Source organism: Diplotaxodon limnothrissa, linkage group LG5, assembly GCF_057381915.1.
Source record: "Diplotaxodon limnothrissa isolate DT_005_m linkage group LG5, D_limnothrissa_male_GT1.1, whole genome shotgun sequence".
In the NCBI taxonomy this organism is placed as follows: Eukaryota; Metazoa; Chordata; class Actinopteri; order Cichliformes; family Cichlidae; genus Diplotaxodon; species Diplotaxodon limnothrissa.
In genome coordinates, this window is record NC_140600.1 from 39421054 (window position 1) to 39440968 (window position 19915).

The window sequence follows — 19915 nt, forward strand, 5'->3', positions numbered from 1 at the left end:
TTTACGGCGGATAATCCTGTGTGTCATTGCCTCCTTTGCAAATTTCATTTTAGGAAAAGTGGAATTTTATGTTTGTTCTCATAAGGGCGAATGCTGCCATGTCACATTTTACGGTATGAAGTGAGATACAGAGGAATTAAAGCAGAAACAGCTCGCACTGGTGCAGTCATAAAAACAGCTCCATCAACATTTATGACTTAATTTTGTACCAATCGTACAAGCCGAATAAAGCTGGCACCCTCTGCCTCTGGGATCAGCTCCGAGGCGCATAAATTCCCAAAGCAGCGTTTTCCTGCTGGCTGAGCTGTTGTCGGTGCTGCATCTCTGCGCCTGTCCCAACTGTTTTGGAGTCCACATCATGCTGTGGTGCTGTTTTTAAAAAATGCATTTAATAGCTTTTTTTCCTGGATTTTTGGCTTCAACTTCTATTTAATAAAAAAATGAAGACTGTTCACTTCCTTGTTCCTGCGTCTCCCGCTGAACCATGCTAACTGATGTAATTGAGGACGATGTGCTGGGCCAGCCTGTGTGTTCAGTCTTCAGTGCGCTGCACTCTTGAACTTAACACGTGACAATGAAGCTTCAACAAAGCCGAACCCTTAAACTTTCAGGACTCGCTGTGTGCAACGACTTCGCTCTCTCAGAGAGAAACAATCATGACGAGTGACTGAGTCCAAAACATCTGCCATCATCTTTGCTCAGAGTTATCAGAGATACAAAGGACAGAAAATGATCATGCATGTGGCAGGAACGAGAGAGCAAGATGTGCAACGTGTTTTACTGATATTTAATGTTTAATCTTCTTCCCTTGATTTAAAAGCATCACAATGAAACTTTTCCAATAGGGAAAGTTTGATGACCTTAAAAACGGTTTAATTTAGGTCAATTTAATAATTTATTAAGCTGAAAGGAGTGACTGAATATGAATGTGAGCACCAGCCTGAGATTCTTTGGTTTTTAAACCAGGTCAAATGTCAACATCTGGACAAAGATGTGTCCTGAGTTCACAGACACAGTTTCTCGTTGTTTTTCTGACTTCACTTGAAAGATGACTCTGACTGTTTCTCTCTAACACAAGCAGAGACCAGCAGCAGCTCCAGACAGTGAAGGAGCATATATATTTGGACTGTGCCAGGTGTAATCTCCCCGCACTGAGAATCCTTCTATGTCTGCTGATTTCGGCTGCAGCGAGGAGCTCTGCATCTCCCTCTTCTCTCTGTTTTTTATCCTGCAGCTGCTCAGTAACTCTGGCCTAATGCTCTGAAGATTAAAGGTCAGCTAAATCCACAGAGGCCCACAGAGTTCCCACCTGCTGCATACAGTGTAAAACACTGTGGTGTAAAGATCACAGAAATATTAAAGACAGCGGTGTCACTGCATTTTTCCACACTGACAGAACTTCCCGTGATATTTTACATGTTTGGTATGACAAAAAGATCACGTGACATGTGAGACGTTACACACTGCATCAGGTTCACTCAGCAGTCCTGTAGTGTAATAAGTGCAGGCTGCAGTGACGGCCTCTGTTTCCCATCATGCCTCTGATGGACTGAGCAGTCTGTTTAGATTTTCTGTTCCTTTTGCTTGATGTTTGAATCGTATCTGAACTGAAGTGTGGCTGAATTACATTTACAGAAGTTCTTGTTTTTAATATTATGGATCCTTTTTCACTTTCCGTGACTTTTACTGTGATGAGCACTGATGCTAATAACTACTGGCTGACTGAAAAATCTCCAAATTATGAATCATATTTAATCTTGCACATACTGAAGAGATAATCTGTGTAAAACCAAAGAAGTCAAAATGCTGTCAGCATTAAAAATGCATAAATGTATTTATTTTAAACTGTGTGCCTTGAAAGCAGAGTATAGAAGCATCGGAGATATCAAGCACAGCTCAGACTTCTTAAAGAATATTATAAATATATTTGTATATGATTTATTTAAAATGTTTGTCTGGCACACAGAGTGCTGTCACTCTTTGAAGTGGATGCTGACGAACCAAACAAGCTCCAAAGCTCACCAACATTTTGAAGATGAGAGTGTACAATGACCGCGACTGTCCTCATTGACACATTTTGGATTGTTGCAGAGAGCAGCAGAGGGCAGAACATGAGAGCAGAGAGTCAAACTGAGCTGTTTTTAAATTCATGACCAGACTGATGCACAGCGAGCGCAGGCCCAGAAGCCTCTCCCACTGTCAGTGTGTGTTTGGGTTCTTTTTTCCCTGAAACTCTCTTGATTGGTTTAATCTCTGCTGTGAAGGGTGACCGGACACACACACACTCGCTGTGTTTTCATATCATCATATCATTTCATATCAACATCTTATTGACAGAATGCTTTCTCCAGCCCCTGACCCTAAACCTAACCATAACCTAACTGTAACCCTGACACTAAAACCACATTTTGAGTCTCAAAAATGGCTTCAAACTCATGGGGACGGGTTTTGGTCCCCACAAGTACAGTAAACTTCCAATTATTGGTCCCTGAATACACCCTCACACACAGACACATATCAATGAGTCCTGAGTGTGAGGGACTCAGGTGTACAGTAATTCCTAAATGGTGAATTCAGTACTTTTGTAACCCTCCTTGAATTAAAGCTGAAAGTTGGGACTGAATTTGGACTGAAATCCCCTGCAGTGGTGTTCAGAGGCAAAGTGAGGAAGAAAAGTGTCATTGTCCAAAAACATATACACCAAACTGTAATAATTTAGCAACAGAAAGACTAAATTTCCAACAACATCTCTGTTAGATTAAAATACTGCAGATTTAAACATATTGCCAACCAGTGTTGGTCAAGTTACTTGAAAAAAGTAATCAGTAACTAATTACTAATTAATTCCCCCAAAAAGTAATCTCGTTACTTTACTGATTACTTATTTTCAAAAGTAATTAATTACTTAGTTACTCAGTTACTTTTTAAAAACACGATTTACAACCTGAAGAGGTGATAAAGTGATAGATCTTTCAGCCCAATTCTACTTTTTCTGCATAATCCATCATACAAAATGTAATCAAATGGAAAAGTCTCTTTTTTTAACTTGTTTTATTAGTTTTAATCTTTTAACTTTATGCATCAAGCAAAAATTTAATTATATGCAACATTCTCTGACTGGAAGAAATTAGTTTAACATTTAAAGCTATTTTCTGCACATTCCAGCACATAAAATAAAATATTTTTGTGTTTACACTCAGTCTTTCAAATAGATGCAAGTAAAACACAGCAGAAAATAAATAAAGTCAAAGACTCAGCGGTCCTGTTGCTCTATTTTCACCTGTAAAGCAGGAGTGGGGTAGGCGGAGGTTTACCCTGGTGCAGGTGTGCCGCGGTCAGTGGAAGAATCCGCGAGTTTCTCTGTGAGTTTCCCATTACGTCGTAACCACTCGGTGCTTGTTGGAAGTTTAGGGGTTTTTTCGCTGTAAAAAGAAGTTTTCTTCCCACGCACGATGGACACTAATGTTTTTGTCACTTTTTATGGAATCAAACTCAAAGTAAGGTCAGTACTTCCACGCTTTAAACGCTGCACGCTCATACTCTCTCCCGCACTCCATATATTATCCTTTGTTGATCTGCACACAGCTGTTGTCACGAACGTCGCACTCGCTTACGTCACTGTCGTGAGACATTCTCGCAAAAAAAATCATGGTTTTAGTACGCAGTAACGCAGCATTCCTGCGTGAAAGTAACGGTAATCTAAATACCGTTTTTGCAATAGTAATCCCTTACTTTACTTGTTACTTTAAAAAAGTAATCAGATTACAGTAATGCGTTACAAGTAACACGTTACTGCCCTTCTCTGTTGCCAACAAATAAAAGAAAATCAGACATTTTTTACAAAGAGCGATCCACAGCAGCTCTCAGATCAGAGCTTTGAGAAACGCTGCTTTCACTGAGTGCGAGCTGCCCTCTCTGTGGCCCCGACGGCTGCGGTAATCTGAACGCTGATGAACCTCAGCGTGTGAAGTTTTTACAGTGCAGCTGAATTAGAGCAGACTCTGAGCAGGAAGGCATTTCCTCCGGGAGACACAGCGATTCGTTTCAACCAGCAAGCCCATTGTGGAGAAACCAGGTGATTAGAGTGGAACTAACAGGATTGGGCTGATGCCTCTCTGCTGGGAGAGAGAGAGCGAAAACACACGAGACGGTGCACACACACAGAAACCATCACACAGCACAACAAGGCACGCAAAGGTGGGAATGCACGCGAGTGGGCTCAATCACACGTTGGCTCTTTGAGCTCGTGTCACACAGATTTGCACTAAACTCACACATAATGAATTTCCACACACTTTCCATACACTGTTAACACAACCAAAGCTTTTACTACTGGTAGCGTTTAACTACAATCAAAGCAGACAAACTATCAACCAAATTCCAGTGTAAGTCACTATTGTGTCACCCAAAAATGTGTAAACCCATCTGTAGTGTCTGGCAGTGGGATGGTGGGAGTGGATGCTTTGGGTTGAAGGGCGGGGCTTGTTCAGGTGCATCGGACAGTTTTTTAGTCAGACTAATCGGCACCTCAGATGGCAACGACTGCAACGTTGTAACTGCTTCTGTTTCTCAGTAGACGCGTACAGAAATATTCAAATACTTCGTAGTTGATGGGTTTTATTGTTTTGATACAATCACTGTGTCTGACATCGCTCAGACTCACAGCAGTGACCATCAGGCTTCAGTTCATCTAATGTTGCCATTGTAGCAACTTCCTCACATTTAATAACTTTTTATTTGTTTCCAGCACCCAGAACAATCTCTGGACACTACTGCATCACAGTGGGAGGCCTTGCTCTTCACTGCTTCTGTCTGAGCTGCTGCACTCAGACAGAAGCAGTGTGTGAGAGAGAAAAGTAAGAAAAAGCAAATTACTCTTAAATCGCAGCACAGCCATCATCTTTAACTTATGTGTGTGGAGTTGTCCACACTGAGGTTATATAAAATCCAACTTTCTTGCTTAGACTGCCCACAGGCTGTCTCTGGATGTTTTCTCTCACTTCTAGTGTTTGCTCAAATGTGCCATCACTTCTTCTTCTCCAGCTACCTACTCTTCTACCACAAGGATGACATAACCAGAGGCCAGAGGTTCAGGTTTAACTAAGCATGACACCCATTTCTACTCTGACTGACTGAAGGAGTCTGTACACTACAAAAGCTGCAAACATGCTAAAGGCAGCGCCGCTGAATATTACCTTTCACTCAGTTTAATTGCAAGTAATAAACAAATATGTGCGTAAGGCTGTGAGTGGTCTGCTGCAGCATTTTGGATGTCTGATAACTGAAAAACATGCATACATGCAAACGTATGCATCTGCAGTATGTCTGCTGTTTAACATTAGCAGTGCATTCACACGTCAGTTAACAGAAACATCTGCTAGTTTGGTTCTGTTGTGGGAAAGCAGCAGCATGGGCTCCGTGCAGGATGGAGCAGCCATCAGCTATGACTACGCCCAGCAAGAAAGGAAGGAGCTGTGGTGGAGGTGGGCTGCAAAGCACCTAATCTGTTAGCAGTTCAGCTAACCTACCATGTCTGCAGATTAGCTATGAATGACGGGTCAAATCAAATACTTTTACAGGAGCTTCCGATTCATCAGAGTTTGAGTAAAAACATGAACAAATATTTAAAAGAACAGGGTTCTGGATCCTGACACGTCTGTTTTATTCCATTTTGCTCTTCCTGGCTTCAGTGGCAGCCAAACTAAGAGTCGGTGTAAAGATGCAGGTTGGAGACGAGCTGTCTTTGATAAGCAGCGCTCTACTGCAGGCCTCCCTAGATCACTGACATTTGCATGAGGAAGCCTGAGCTTCAACTTTTTCTTTCTTATTATGCCTGCTGTGCTGAATCCTATTGCCCTTGCTGCAACCCACAGATTTGAATGGTGGTGCATCGCCCACAGCCAAACTGGTCCTCGGCAAGTCAAGGCAAAGCTTCCCTGGAGATGCGACCTCTCAACAAGACCTGATTTTTACTGGCACTCTGGCTTATTTCACAGATTCAACCATAACATTTAATGTGCACCTGAGGTGCTTTTTAAAGAACAGCTTTTTAAAACTTACCCTACGTATGACTTATTTAAGGGGAACCACAAACCGATAGGATCCTCGGAGCACTGCGACACAGTCACTGTGAAGAAAACCTGAGATTTTAAAACCTCACTCTGTGGTTTAACAGCCAGATCTGCAGCAGAGAGAAGAACGGTCCTTCTGCTTCATTTATCAGCTGCTGGGGAGCATCATGGGACTGACATCACAGAAATACAGCGCAGTGCCCGGTCGTATATCAAGCACCACACAACAGCCCACTCTAGACTGGTCTGCCGTAAGGAAGGATTATATAGATATAACATAACTGTTAACTTATGACACGCTCTCATGGAAATCTCACTTATCTCTGCTTATCAATAGTAAGAATGAGTGAAATGACTCATTAGCATCAATGCTCCTAAAATGTTCATTCTGATGAGTTCAGTGAAGTTTCTCTGTAAAATACTTTGAAGATATTTTCCCAATATCTAAAACATCACATTTACCACTATTTAGCAAGCTTCATGTCACCAGTGAGTCACACAAGAAAAAGAAATGGATGTTATTGAAATGAAGCAAAACTCAGGAGCTACAGACTGCAGTCAGCTCGAGCTGCACTGCTGCTCTCTCTCTCTCTCTCCCCCCCCACCCCAATTGAGTGCTGCTGCTGCCGTTTCATTCCCTCCACCATCCCAACATCCACCTGTACAGGATAATTTACTCATCACTCCCGACTTTCTATACGACGTGTTTGTAGGATGTGATAGGCTGAGAGCTTATAGATGCCAAAGCAAACGTACTCTGCTACAGTAATAAGTCATTTCAAACATGAGTTGTCTGACTGAATTGCAGTTATGAAAACAGCGAGCCTCGGTGACTCATATTTGTTGGAAAATGCAGCTCATCGCATTTCAACCTTGGCTGAGAACAATTGCATCCTGGTGTATATGAAAGCTGTGATGCTGGTAGAGAGTGTACTTTATTTCAGTTTCCCATCCTCTCACACAAACAGCAGCTCGATTAACTCCGGCGCACCTGAAGAGATAAAAAGAGGAATGCAGGAAAAAATCTGTGTGCAGTTTATCCAGTTATTAAATCACAGAGATCAACTTTTCTTCTGCAAGAGAAACTCGAGTACAGAAGAGGAAACTGTGACAGAGATGGGAAAGTCAAATAAAGTGAAATGAATATGTTTTAAAAAAATCAGACTATTTTTTAATATTTAAATGAATCTAAACTGATTTTAAGTTCATTAGTATTGGTTCAAGTAGCAGAAGTCAAACTCCCCATGATGAGATATTCAGTGAAAATCACCTTTACATTTTAGAAGTGACAAATCGCTGCTCAGTGCATTACTGCATTACAACACAGCCAGAGGTATTACAAGAAATAAGGTCGTATCAATAAATTACTGAACGACACAGAGAGCAGACACTAAATGTGGGATTTGTTTTTCACAGTTCCCTCCTGAGACATTCAAATCCACCTGAAATCCAAACTGAAGGTCGGCTTGTTTTATTTCTGGCACCGCCTCATCATTAAGACAAAATAAAGAACAAAGCAATAGCTGATCTCTTTCATGCCACCTATCTGCAGCACAGAGCAGGCAGCAGATAAACAGTAAAGCCTCTTATGGACCGAGAATGAAACAGGAGGGGAAATGGACAGACCAGGACCAAACACACAACCGGCTAAAAAAGCTACAAGCCTGTTAGCATGTGAGCCAGACATGGTGATTTTAAAAAGGGAGAGCGATGGAAACAAAGCTCTTGGTGTGAATCACAGGCTCAGGGAAGCAGCTCCAGTAAAATCTGTTAGATTAAACAGTCAACACTCTGCTTAATTCATTCCACAAAATATAATAAAAAGCTGACATATGAGTTTTACCTTTGTAAAAAAAACAAAAAAAACTGTCTCCCAATTTCTTTTTGTGTGACTGGGACAAACCGGAGTGTGGAGCAGATCATTTTGGGACAGCATCGATCTCCCAGAACTCCACCACTGTGTGCTGTGTGAATAAATTAAAGGTTTAGGAGATTTGCAAATCTTTGCATTCTGTTTTTATTTTTAAATAGATATCCTCAAAAAGATACATATGAAACATAATCTCTACGGACTCACGTTCATTTTGCAGAGAAATTACCTCACAAAGCTCTCAGGTAACAGCATGAACGCAGCATTATATTGAAAGCTGCTCGTTCAACATGAGCCAGCAACAAGCACTGACTGAATGTTACAGAAACTGATGACGTTTTTCTGGAAGATAAAATAAATCTGTGGCTCTACCAGAACAAAATCATGTTTTGTTCTGGTAGAAAACAATTCTTGCTCTTCAAAGTGTCACGTTGCAGTAAAAAGCCAGCCATGAAAAACAGCAAAAACACACACACACACACACACACACACACACACACACACACACACACACACACACACACACACACGCTTCACTGGACTGCCTTTAGCTTTGATGACATTGAGCATTTGGCATAAATGTAATAATGTAACAAGCTCATAGAAGGTCATAACATTCGTTTCTGTCCAGAACTTTGTTAAATTTTACAGATGTGACAGTTTGACCGCGATGAAAAGTCTTCACTAACACATCCACAGATTCTCAGGGGTTCAGCAGAAAATGCTGCATTTAGGTGGTCGGCTGATATCCTGAACCTGGACTTGACCAACTGAAGCAACCTCACATCATAACACTCACACAGGCTTGTACAACGGGCACTAACTGGGCATGATGGGTGCATCACTTCATCTACTTCTCTTCTTGGCTGATGCAGCTACAGGGTCAGTCTGGACTCAGACCTCCTGACCTTTATCCATCGCTCCAGAGCCAAATCTTTATTCTCACTTGGAAACTGACATCTTTTTCCCAATGATCTATGCGGGTAAATGTTTTTCTTAATCTCAGCCAGATCCTTAGTTGTTTGTGACTTCTTCTCTCTGACAAACAAACCTGTTAGGAGGAGAGCTTTTCAGGTGTGGTTTATCTGTCTGTGGTTGCCTTGAGTCTTAACACAGCCTTTAGCTGGAGCAGCAGCAGCAGCTCTGGTGTTCCTCAGAGTTTCGAACATGGCTGAGTGACAATAAACAAACACATCAGTTTTCCACCTTCCTGCTGCTTTTCATCACATTTCAGTTGGAGTCGCTGCGTTTTGACTGAAACGTCTCCAGGCAATGTTTCTCTCAGCCCACTCTGACTCAGACGAGCTCTTCAAGGATTGTTTCTATTCACTGGGCAAATTACATTAACTGGCCCAGTGTGATCAATCAACTACAAACCAAAGCTGATTAGAAAACATCACATCTGTAACGAAAGAGGAACAGCTCGCCTCGCCCTCAGCCCGAGCGCTCATTTATTCACACTCTACATCTCTCCTGTGATATCGTCATTGGATAACACCAGGTTCGTCTTACGTTCGTCGACTGGATGATTACACGTTCATAGGTACCGGTGTAAACACAGGCTTCCACAGAGAGTGTGGAGTGTTGTTGGTGCTGCAGCTTCAGGGCCCGTTTTTGTTGCAGTGCAGCGAGCCGGCAAAGACAGCTCTGACCGTTTGATATTTTCCTGACCTTGAAATCCGCCTTAAGCATCTGCGTGGTATTTTGGTGCCCAGCACGAAGGGCAGGGTGCAGCGCTGGGAGGAGAAGTCCAAACAGGTGCAAGGTTGGTTCAAATGAAGAGGCACAAAGCTGTTGGTATTTTGGTGGAAAAATCCATCTGAGACTACGCGGGCGAGTCAACCTGCTAAACTAAAAAGTAAATAATGCATTTTAAGTGAATCCCTTCACAGCAGGCAGGATTTAAACTGCATCAGTATACAGCAGCTGCTTTATATTTTTCTCTCACTTCATTAGATCTTTGCAGCTAAATCTAAATATGACTATATGTTGTAAGGAGCAGTTTGCCACGTTGGCACAGTCATTTACTGCATTTAACCTTTATGAAATCACACACCGGCAGACGTCACTGTGTGGAGATATCATCTGAATTTCAGGAGCGGACCACTCCTCCTTCACGCCCCCGCCGGCCTCAAGCTATAAAAGCCCCCCTCCACCAATACCTGCTGTTCTCATTTTCATGCCCCACCCTTCCCGATCATTTCCCCTCTCTTCTCTTCTCCTCTTTTCCTTTCCTTCATTCATTTCTCGTTAGTACATGAGGATCTGCCGGCCTGGGAGCTTCCCCCAACCGCAGCACCATTTCACACTTCCTCGTCCCTCATCGCCCATCGTTACCGTGGATGTGATCCCAGCTAGTGAAACGATGGGCTTTTACGGCGGATAATCCTGTGTGTCATTGCCTCCTTTGCAAATTTCATTTTAGGAAAAGTGGAATTTTATGTTTGTTCTCATAAGGGCGAATGCTGCCATGTCACATTTTACGGTATGAAGTGAGATACAGAGGAATTAAAGCAGAAACAGCTCGCACTGGTGCAGTCATAAAAACAGCTCCATCAACATTTATGACTTAATTTTGTACCAATCGTACAAGCCGAATAAAGCTGGCACCCTCTGCCTCTGGGATCAGCTCCGAGGCGCATAAATTCCCAAAGCAGCGTTTTCCTGCTGGCTGAGCTGTTGTCGGTGCTGCATCTCTGCGCCTGTCCCAACTGTTTTGGAGTCCACATCATGCTGTGGTGCTGTTTTTAAAAAATGCATTTAATAGCTTTTTTTCCTGGATTTTTGGCTTCAACTTCTATTTAATAAAAAAATGAAGACTGTTCACTTCCTTGTTCCTGCGTCTCCCGCTGAACCATGCTAACTGATGTAGTTGAGGACGATGTGCTGGGCCAGCCTGTGTGTTCAGTCTTCAGTGCGCTGCACTCTTGAACTTAACACGTGACAATGAAGCTTCAACAAAGCCGAACCCTTAAACTTTCAGGACTCGCTGTGTGCAACGACTTCGCTCTCTCAGAGAGAAACAATCATGACGAGTGACTGAGTCCAAAACATCTGCCATCATCTTTGCTCAGAGTTATCAGAGATACAAAGGATCTCATTTTGCAGAGAAATTACCTCACAAAGCTCTCAGGTAACAGCATGAACGCAGCATTATATTGAAAGCTGCTCGTTCAACATGAGCCAGCAACAAGCACTGACTGAATGTTACAGAAACTGATGACGTTTTTCTGGAAGATAAAATAAATCTGTGGCTCTACCAGAACAAAATCATGTTTTGTTCTGGTAGAAAACAATTCCTGCTCTTCAAAATGTCACGTTGCAGTAAAAAGCCAGCCATGAAAAACAGCAAAGACACACACACACACACACACACACACACACACACACACACACACACACGCGCTTCACTGGACTGCCTTTAGCTTTGATGACATTGAGCATTTGGCATAAATGTAATAATGTAACAAGCTCATAGAAGGTCATAACATTTGTTTCTGTCCAGAACTTTGTTAAATTTTACAGATGTGACAGTTTGACCGTGATGAAAAGTCTTCACTAACACATCCACAGATTCTCAGGGGTTCAGCAGAAAATGCTGCATTTAGGTGGTCGGCTGATATCCTGAACCTGGACTTGACCAACTGAAGCAACCTCACATCATAACACTCACACAGGCTTGTACAACGGGCACTAACTGGGCATGATGGGTGCATCACTTCATCTACTTCTCTTCTTGGCTGATGCAGCTACAGGGTCAGTCTGGACTCAGACCTCCTGACCTTTATCCATCGCTCCAGAGCCAAATCTTTATTCTCACTTGGAAACTGACATCTTTTTCCCAATGATCTATGCGGGTAAATGTTTTTCTTAATCTCAGCCAGATCCTTAGTTGTTTGTGACTTCTTCTCTCTGACAAACAAACCTGTTAGGAGGAGAGCTTTTCAGGTGTGGTTTATCTGTCTGTGGTTGCCTTGAGTCTTAACACAGCCTTTAGCTGGAGCAGCAGCAGCAGCTCTGGTGTTCCTCAGAGTTTCGAACATGGCTGCAGGTCAGTTGTGTTACAGAAGTGCTCGAGAGGCGAGTAAACAGACTTAAAGTAGAACAGCATGCTTTGAGTTGTATATACCAGTGAATGGCACAAATAAAGCTTAAGCTGTAAGGCTTCTTGTGTGGGCAGCAGGGTCAATTAGGTGAGTTTGCTCTGTCAGATATTTGTGAGATGAATGGGTGAAAACACTGAATCACTTTCTCTGCAGACATGCGGTGAAATTCCCCGTACAGCATGCTGTCATGGTCTTCATACATGTTCTGATAAAACGCTGTCTCTGTGGAGTCTGGCTGCAACGAACACATTCCTGTAATGTGATGCTGGATCAGAAAGAAACACTTTGTATTGATAGGACAAAATATTGACACACAATCTTTGTCCTAGTTTCAAAGAATGCCTGCCAGCAGTTTAGATTTTTGTTTTCAAAAAATTTGAAGAAACCTAAAAGTTACCACAAAGAAACTTAAACTAAGTAGTACTACGGGTGTTTTCCCACCTGCAGTGTTTAGTCCGTTTAAATTGAACTCTGGTACATTTTCCCCCTCGGTGTGGTTGATGTGTGCAGATATGAACACAGTAATCGAGGGAGACCCAAAGGACTGCACCGGGACCCTTTGGAGGAGGCGCTTCATTTATGGTGTGAATGTGATCCAACCCCAGTCTGAACCAACTACCAGGTGTTACAAGTTTCAGCTAAAAAAAATGTCCCGTAGCCATGTTGGCTTTATATTCTCAGTGCAGGAAGGTACTACAGATGAGCAAAGGTCTGTCCAACCAGCAGCTAGCTGTTATATTAGCGACCTTTAGCAGGATAATTTAAAGTAGAGCCAGAGTAGCACTCTGTCAGAGCAAAGGTTAGAGATTAAACATCTGAGTACAGCAGCCAAGGATGAGACACAATCCTTCAATCAAATGTGTTTCAAAAGAAAAACATGTCTAATAGTAAGTGCTGCTCAAAGTTACTCTTCTTGCCTGCTTTGTGAAACAGATGTTTGTTGTTAGATTAGGTTTGTATGGAAAGCCTGACAGAAGCAGAGATTGATGCCATGGCGATCAGCAAACAAAAGTTCTTGGTAGAATAAGAACATGCCTCAGATTTCTGGAGAGGCGGAGTTAGCACTGTCGGAAATTTCAAAGTAAGAGACGGTTCAGTCTACTAGCAGATCTACTACAGATGGCTTTGTGCTTCTGGCTCCATAGTTTAATGTTTAAGAAAAGAAATGAGTAGCCAAGTGTATTTAATCAGATATTTAAAAACTTATGCAGCCCACCCAAGTGTAGGCTATTATAACAGTTGCTGTTGCAATGCAGTGTAGCACCACATGGTGGCGTCTCTTGACTCGTGACTGGCAGGTCACGCCCTTTTTGTTCTTCTTCACTGTGTAGCGTCTCTGTAATGGATTCTTCCCTATGTACGCAGACTGTGTGCTCTCAAGTAACGTGTAGTAGAGCTGGCACTTTTATTTTTTTGATATTTAAAATAAATGAGTACTTGTGGAAAGTTAGAAGTCGCTCATTCGCTATCCAGCTGCACACCACTGCGGCTGGCTTCATCTCCACGTTACACTATATGAGTTCTGGTGAGAGTGAGACGTGAGTTCAATACATTACCAGCAGCTGTGCCAACCATAAAAGCATCTCACGACTTTTACCTCTTTGTTTCCCATAATTTCACCTCTCTACTCTCATCAATTATGCATTTTGTTACATTAGCTTCATCAGTATATATCTTCAGAGTGTCTAACACGATCTACCAGAGTGAAGTTTAAATTCTGAAAAGTAAATGTTGAAAAGGAGAAATGAACAGAAAAAATGTATCTGGTATTTATTTGCATAAGTTTGCGTCACATGCAGTTACAGACAGCAGCTAAATAAACAGCAATTTTCTCAGCATTGATCAAATAAATAGAAATGAATAAATCAGGAGCAAAAGTTGGTCTGAGAGAAAAGCTTTGAACAACCAAAGCTGTCAGCCTGGCTCACCTTGACATTTGGCTTCCTCGTCGAGAACCCTCGGTACCATCCTGAAAGAAAACACAAACAGCAGTGACTAAGACTGATGAACAAACACGGAGATCGTGAAGAGTGAAAAGTGGCCATGACTCAGCAGCCAGAGGAAACGTGCAGTGACTTTGACTTCAGCATTTTCCAACACAGAGATCTTTTTTCAAGAAATTCTGTCTTACAGGAGCTGTTTTAATGGAAATATACAGCTAACTAAAAAATGAAGGTAATGGTAAAACTTGAAATTCCACCATTAACAGTTTATGGTTCTCAGCACTACAGCATAACACACATGGTTTGATACGAACTTATTACATAGTAGTAATATGTAGTTATTGCCCATAACGTGGGTCTATTCGCCCATACACATCCAAACGTTTCACACAAAAACAATAAAAGAGATTGGCCTCCAGTTAATGCACATTTTAAGAAAAGCAAGGTTTAGTATGGATGGAAAATGATCGTGCAAATCTCAAGTCCTCATTCAGTCAAAAGTCAGGTTTGTTATTCAGCTGCCATCTTGGCAGTACCTGTGGGCCATCATCACATAGAGAGCCATAACATTAACTTTACTGTTACTGGGGCATTAACTGCATGGCCAGCATAACCAGTTACAAAATAACTGAGAAATACGTGAAAAACTTTACCACAAAAAAATCCCCCAACCCTCCCGTACCCGATGTTATTCTGTCCGATGGCTTCATTCATGGTTCAGTACAGAGTGTAAGTATGATCATCAAGAGGAAAGGCCATGCAGCACATAGAGAATACAGGTCTACCTGCAGCACATTTAAACCTCTGTACTACAAACGTAACAACATGATTGGCTTTTTGGGGGAAAAAATCTTTCCACAGATTTCTGTTCAGAACATTTTGATTTAGTGACAGGTTGCTTTAAAAAGAACAGTAGCCACGGACACAAATGTGCAGACTGAAGGTCTTCAGCTGATGTGTCCACACGTCAGCTGATGCTTCTGAAGGTTCCTGACAGTCAGTCAGAGACTCTGACAGACAGACTGCTGTGAAGGACAGATGTGGTTCACTGCGCTCAGCTGTGTGTGTGTGTGGATGTGTATGCTGAGTCTTTGAAAGGACTTTTATGAGAACTTGAAAGTTCTGACAATAAAGTCGAATATCTGCTGAATCTATTATACACACAAAACCTGTTCACACTGAACGAGTTTTACCCCTGAAGGCCTCGAGTCATTCGTGCTAACTGTTGATGTCGTCCATGAACTTAAGCCGGTGTGAATGTGCTCGGATCATAACTTCTAAAATAAAAATTCCACTGCAAAGTGATGCACCCTATGATAACATCAGAACCATACAGTATCTCTGTCATTTCAGCCTTTTTGTCTGCAAAATGCAAATGCTGGCCGGGCGATTTGGTGCAAAAGGCTTTCGCTGCTGTACTGGATGGAAATCTAATGTGGAGAATCGAGATCCCAAGTACAGGATGAGATCTCATGTACAGAATAGAATAGAATAGAATAGAATAATCCTTTAATTGTCCCACAAGGGGAGATTTGGTACAGGATGAGATCTCATGTTATATCAGCCCGTTCTCACTCCCGAGGCGTAACAGGGTGACGTTTTGTCACGTCCCGCGGCGTTCCTGAGGAGCACGGAAGGAGACCTTCCGCGTTGTTATGGTACGCGCCGAGTTATGAATGAAATCCAGTGGAATGACGCTCCCGCGGTAATAGACGTTCCAGCCCTGTATTGTAGCCCTAAACCTAACCTTATTCCTGACCTTAACCAGGACTTTAATGACGTTAAATAGCGTGTTTCGAAGCGATTTGAAGGAAAAGAGTGAACATGTGTAGATTGAGTCCGGACGGTTCTCATATTTCCTCATTTTTCCGAGGTCGTCATTTAGGAACGTGGTGGGTAGCCGGAAACGTAATGTGTTGATGATTTGTGACCTAGTGTAAAATGTTACGCTTTGGGACTGAGAACGTGTGCAGGACAGCATTTAATTGTAGGCTCCGCATTATTTAAAAACAACTTTTGTAAAAGGTCTTGATGCACGCTCAATAATCCAGGTAAGTAAATCCACAAAAGTTGATTCTGTTCATCTGGACGCAGCGTTTTCAGTGGGAGAAACGTTCATGATCAAGTAGCTGACCTCCCAGCCATTTACCTTCAGCGGTGCTAGTTTGAGTCATAATGCAAAGTCACCTGGATGAGTGACGAAGCGTTTCTCACACTGAAAATGTTTTGAGGACGTTTTTAAAAACCTTTTTTCAAGTACTTCAATCATGAAATTTTAACACGAGTGTCCTGGGACTGTCTCACTTTTGAAGCCAGCATTATGTGACCATGTTTTTTCTGCACGGGAGGCTGGTGCTCGCTCAGGTGTTTGAAGTAGAGAGTTCGGTCTATATCTGTCCGTGATCTGGTTCAGAGACCGGTTCAACACTTCTTCTCTTACCACTGTATGACCTACAGGACAGTACATGCCCGCGTGCGTGACAGTGATGGACCCCTTTCTTCTTCAGGGCTCAGAGCACACCGCCGTTCTTTCCACATGGATGGACATTCATCAGATGCTTCTGCAGAGCAGAAAGCTGCCATGAAAGTTGACTCGACTTGGAGTAAAATCTTGACAGCTTAAAATTGCTGGTATCCAGGGACTAAATATGTGCAGGAGAAGCACCCAGACATCCTCTTAGTCAGTGGGGACATCATTTGTCTCCAGCCAAGTGGAAATAAAAATGATTGTGCCTCTGGCCGTTGGAAATGTGAGGGTTGGGTGGCGACTGTCTGTCAGTGACAGAGTGAACCAAAAGAAGCATTTATTTACATCAAAATGATGCAAATCATTACTTTGACCTTCTTAGACTACCAAATGCACACAGCTAGGAAGGCAATTCCTTGTACATTTATCAGAGCAGACATCACCTGAATCGCCAGCATGTCTCCGAGACAAACACTTTCAACAACAGTTCAGAAAATAAAGGAGAAATTTCCTGTAAGACTACGAAATAACAGAACTCATCATGAAACCCTCGCAGTGAAACATCAGCACGCATTTACTAAATACTCGGAAATGTTCCAGTGCTGTCCAGCACATCAGACCCTTTAACTTTCATCACATCTCCTTGTAAAATCATGAGATCCATTTCTCTGCAGCTTCCCATCATCTGATCTGAATATGGAGGAGGGCTTAATTGGCTGAGTAATTAATAACCAATCAAGATTCATTTATCACCCTCGTTATGACGGCTGTGTTTACTCCCCAACCTCTCATCTATATGGTAATCAGTCATGGGCTGGGCCAGCAGCGCCTCGGCCCATTCGTAAGACCTGACGTAGTGTGTGCGTGTGTGCGTGCGTGTGCGTGTGTGTGTGTGTGTGTGTGTGTGTGTGTGTGTGTGTGTGTGTGACAGACAGAGAGTAAATTTACCACATCTGTAGGGGATAAGAAAGAGGTTTGAGTGACAAGGGGAAACATTTGGATGAATTATAGCGGTGGAAACAGCGTCTACAGAGCCGGTGTTTATCTGTGGCACATGGGTGCACACGCAGGTGCATATACAGTAATTTGAAATTATAGCATACTCTGAAGAAGAGCAATCGTCTCGCCTCCTGCATCTAAACAGCTCACAAAGTGGTCATTAGAATAATCATTTTGCACCGTTACCAAAATAATTACCAATAAAATTCCCTGCAAAACACTTTTGTCGAGTTAATGCATGTTCAGTCTGCGCTCATTATCAAAACTGCATTACGCGGTGGATGCAGGTTTCCATCAAGCTACAAAATCAGTCAAATATGAGTGTTGAGTGCTGCTGTAACCCTGTAGAGCACACCTCAAGGTAGTTAATGAAAAAGAAGTTGCTTGTTGATGCAGTAATAGCACCCATGAGGCTGTTTTTCTTTGTAATTTTGACAGGGATCCAATAGAAGTGCGAGCTGCAGCTGAGCCACCAATCCACTCCGTGGGAACACAGCCTCCTCAGTTTATACAACACTGGCGCTATCCCACCCAGGAAAAACTCACTGAAAAGAAGCAGAGAAGTGGCTGAAACGTGATGTCTGTTCTGTTAGCCGCTAGATCTGGAGACCTGAAGCTGTTCTGTGATTACGCAGTTCTTTGCACCAATCAGGCTTTTTGAGTTGGAGATCAGAGTCCACAGAGAAATTCAGGTTTCCACAAACCTTCTGTAAATCCATAGGAGAATGATCTTCCATTGCAATGGATGGTGTCGATTGGTAGGCCCACAAAACCAGGAAGTTGATTTCAGTTCTCTGATAAAAAGAAGTCCTAATCCCTGATCCATAGATAATGCACAGTTCTGGAGCCGATTCACTCGCATGTGCTGTGCCAGTGTGCCTGCACATGTGATGTGACAATAAAAGTGATTTGATTTGATTTGATTTGAGATAAGGTGACTCGCCCAGTACGTACTACCTCTAAATCTTACAGGTGTCTTTCCTGCTAACCCTGATAAAAAGTAACCTTAATAGCCTTGCAGATCAAATCTTATCAGCTCCACCTGTAGTTCTGCTACTAATCGTGGCACTTGTTGATTCTGGGATGGTTTTAGCCTCGACAGCAGGCTCCAAGGAAAGACCACGGTGAACGTCCACGATTTAGACTTTAGTTGCAGTAAATTTTATGAAAGCAATTTGGTACGAGCAAAATCAAGTAGTAAAAAGAGTAAAACTTGAAATTCTGAATCAAATCAAACGACTCGGAGCTTGTTTCATTATTTGTGTGGTTGTGTCTGTGGTCACCCATCACCCTGCCCATCTTAATATTTTTGTTATATATGGTTACAGTTACAGTACTCATATTTTTAAAGGTCTTTAAAAAAGTCACTTTTCACCTTTTCTATGAACATTTATGTCTAAAGTCACTCGTTGCTGTGACGGTTGTTCATCTCTACTCCAACTCCACTGTCTTTTCTGTAGCCGGGGACAGTAGTTGCTGTCTGGATCCTTATGTAGGATCATTTATTTTGGACTTTTAAAGGATCCACAGCATCCCTGTCATGAGTCCGCATTTCGAAAAAGCTCTGAAAACAGCATCCAAACGTTAGAGGTGATTCGAGCTTCTGCAGCAGCACGGCTGCTCTTCTGTGCTTCTAACATTCAATTTTTGATTCAGTTTTATTTACACAGCGCCAAATCACAACAACCATCACCTCAAGGTGCTTTATGCTGTAAGGTAGACCCTAGAATAATACATACAGAGAAAACCCAACAATCATATGAGCCCCTATGAGCAGCACTTTGGTGACAGTGGGAAGGAAGAACTCCCTTTTAACAGGAAGAACCGTGTCTTTGTAAGGCTGTTTTAATACTTTGTGTTTGACTTATTGGCAACAAAAAACTTTGTCTACATTTACACACCCTTCCATTTTTCCATTTAAATGCTCAACCATCTGATAGGTGCTGCAAAACCAGTGGAAATCAGGTCATTTTTAAAGTAGCCTACAAAAAACGTGTTTTGTTTTTTTAAATATACATCTATTAATGCTTGCCTGGCTCACTGATGCAGACTGTCACCACCTCAGTGTATTTACAATGACACCAGTGGTCACTCTGGAGGGGGCTTTCTAAGGCTGTGGTGTTGGCCTTTAGAGAAGTGAAAGAAGCCCCCCCTCAGTGTGTTCTGGATTTTCTCCAAAGTGTTCAGAAAACAAGATGGTTTTCTGGAAAATTCTTCATTTCCCTTGTGTTGAGCCCTGTCTTTGTCTTAGGCTGCTCCAGCTCTTTAAACCAGGTCGCTTAGGGTCGCCCCACAGCCTGCCCGCCTGTCCCCTGTTACATCCTGATGCCACGTCTATCTGTGTCTCGCTGTGTGTCTCTGCGAGTTTATGCTTTCACCATCTTTACATCCTCTTTTATTTTGAAGGTTCGTTTCAAATGTGGCAAACTGCTGCCTTTTTTCCTTTCCTTGCCCTACTT

At 42.4% G+C, this 19915-nt stretch overlaps 1 protein-coding gene across 1 annotated transcript in view; it reads right to left on the reverse strand.

Annotated features, from left to right (window-relative positions):
• LOC146632883 (dedicator of cytokinesis protein 3-like) overlaps positions 1-19915 on the reverse strand; it is a 247985-nt gene that overhangs the window by 130330 nt on the left and 97740 nt on the right. Inside the window, exon 3 of the mRNA XM_085353604.1 lies at positions 13976-14016. Coding sequence (XP_085209730.1) covers positions 13976-14016 — 41 coding nt within the window. The remainder of the gene's footprint in view (positions 1-13975; positions 14017-19915) is intronic.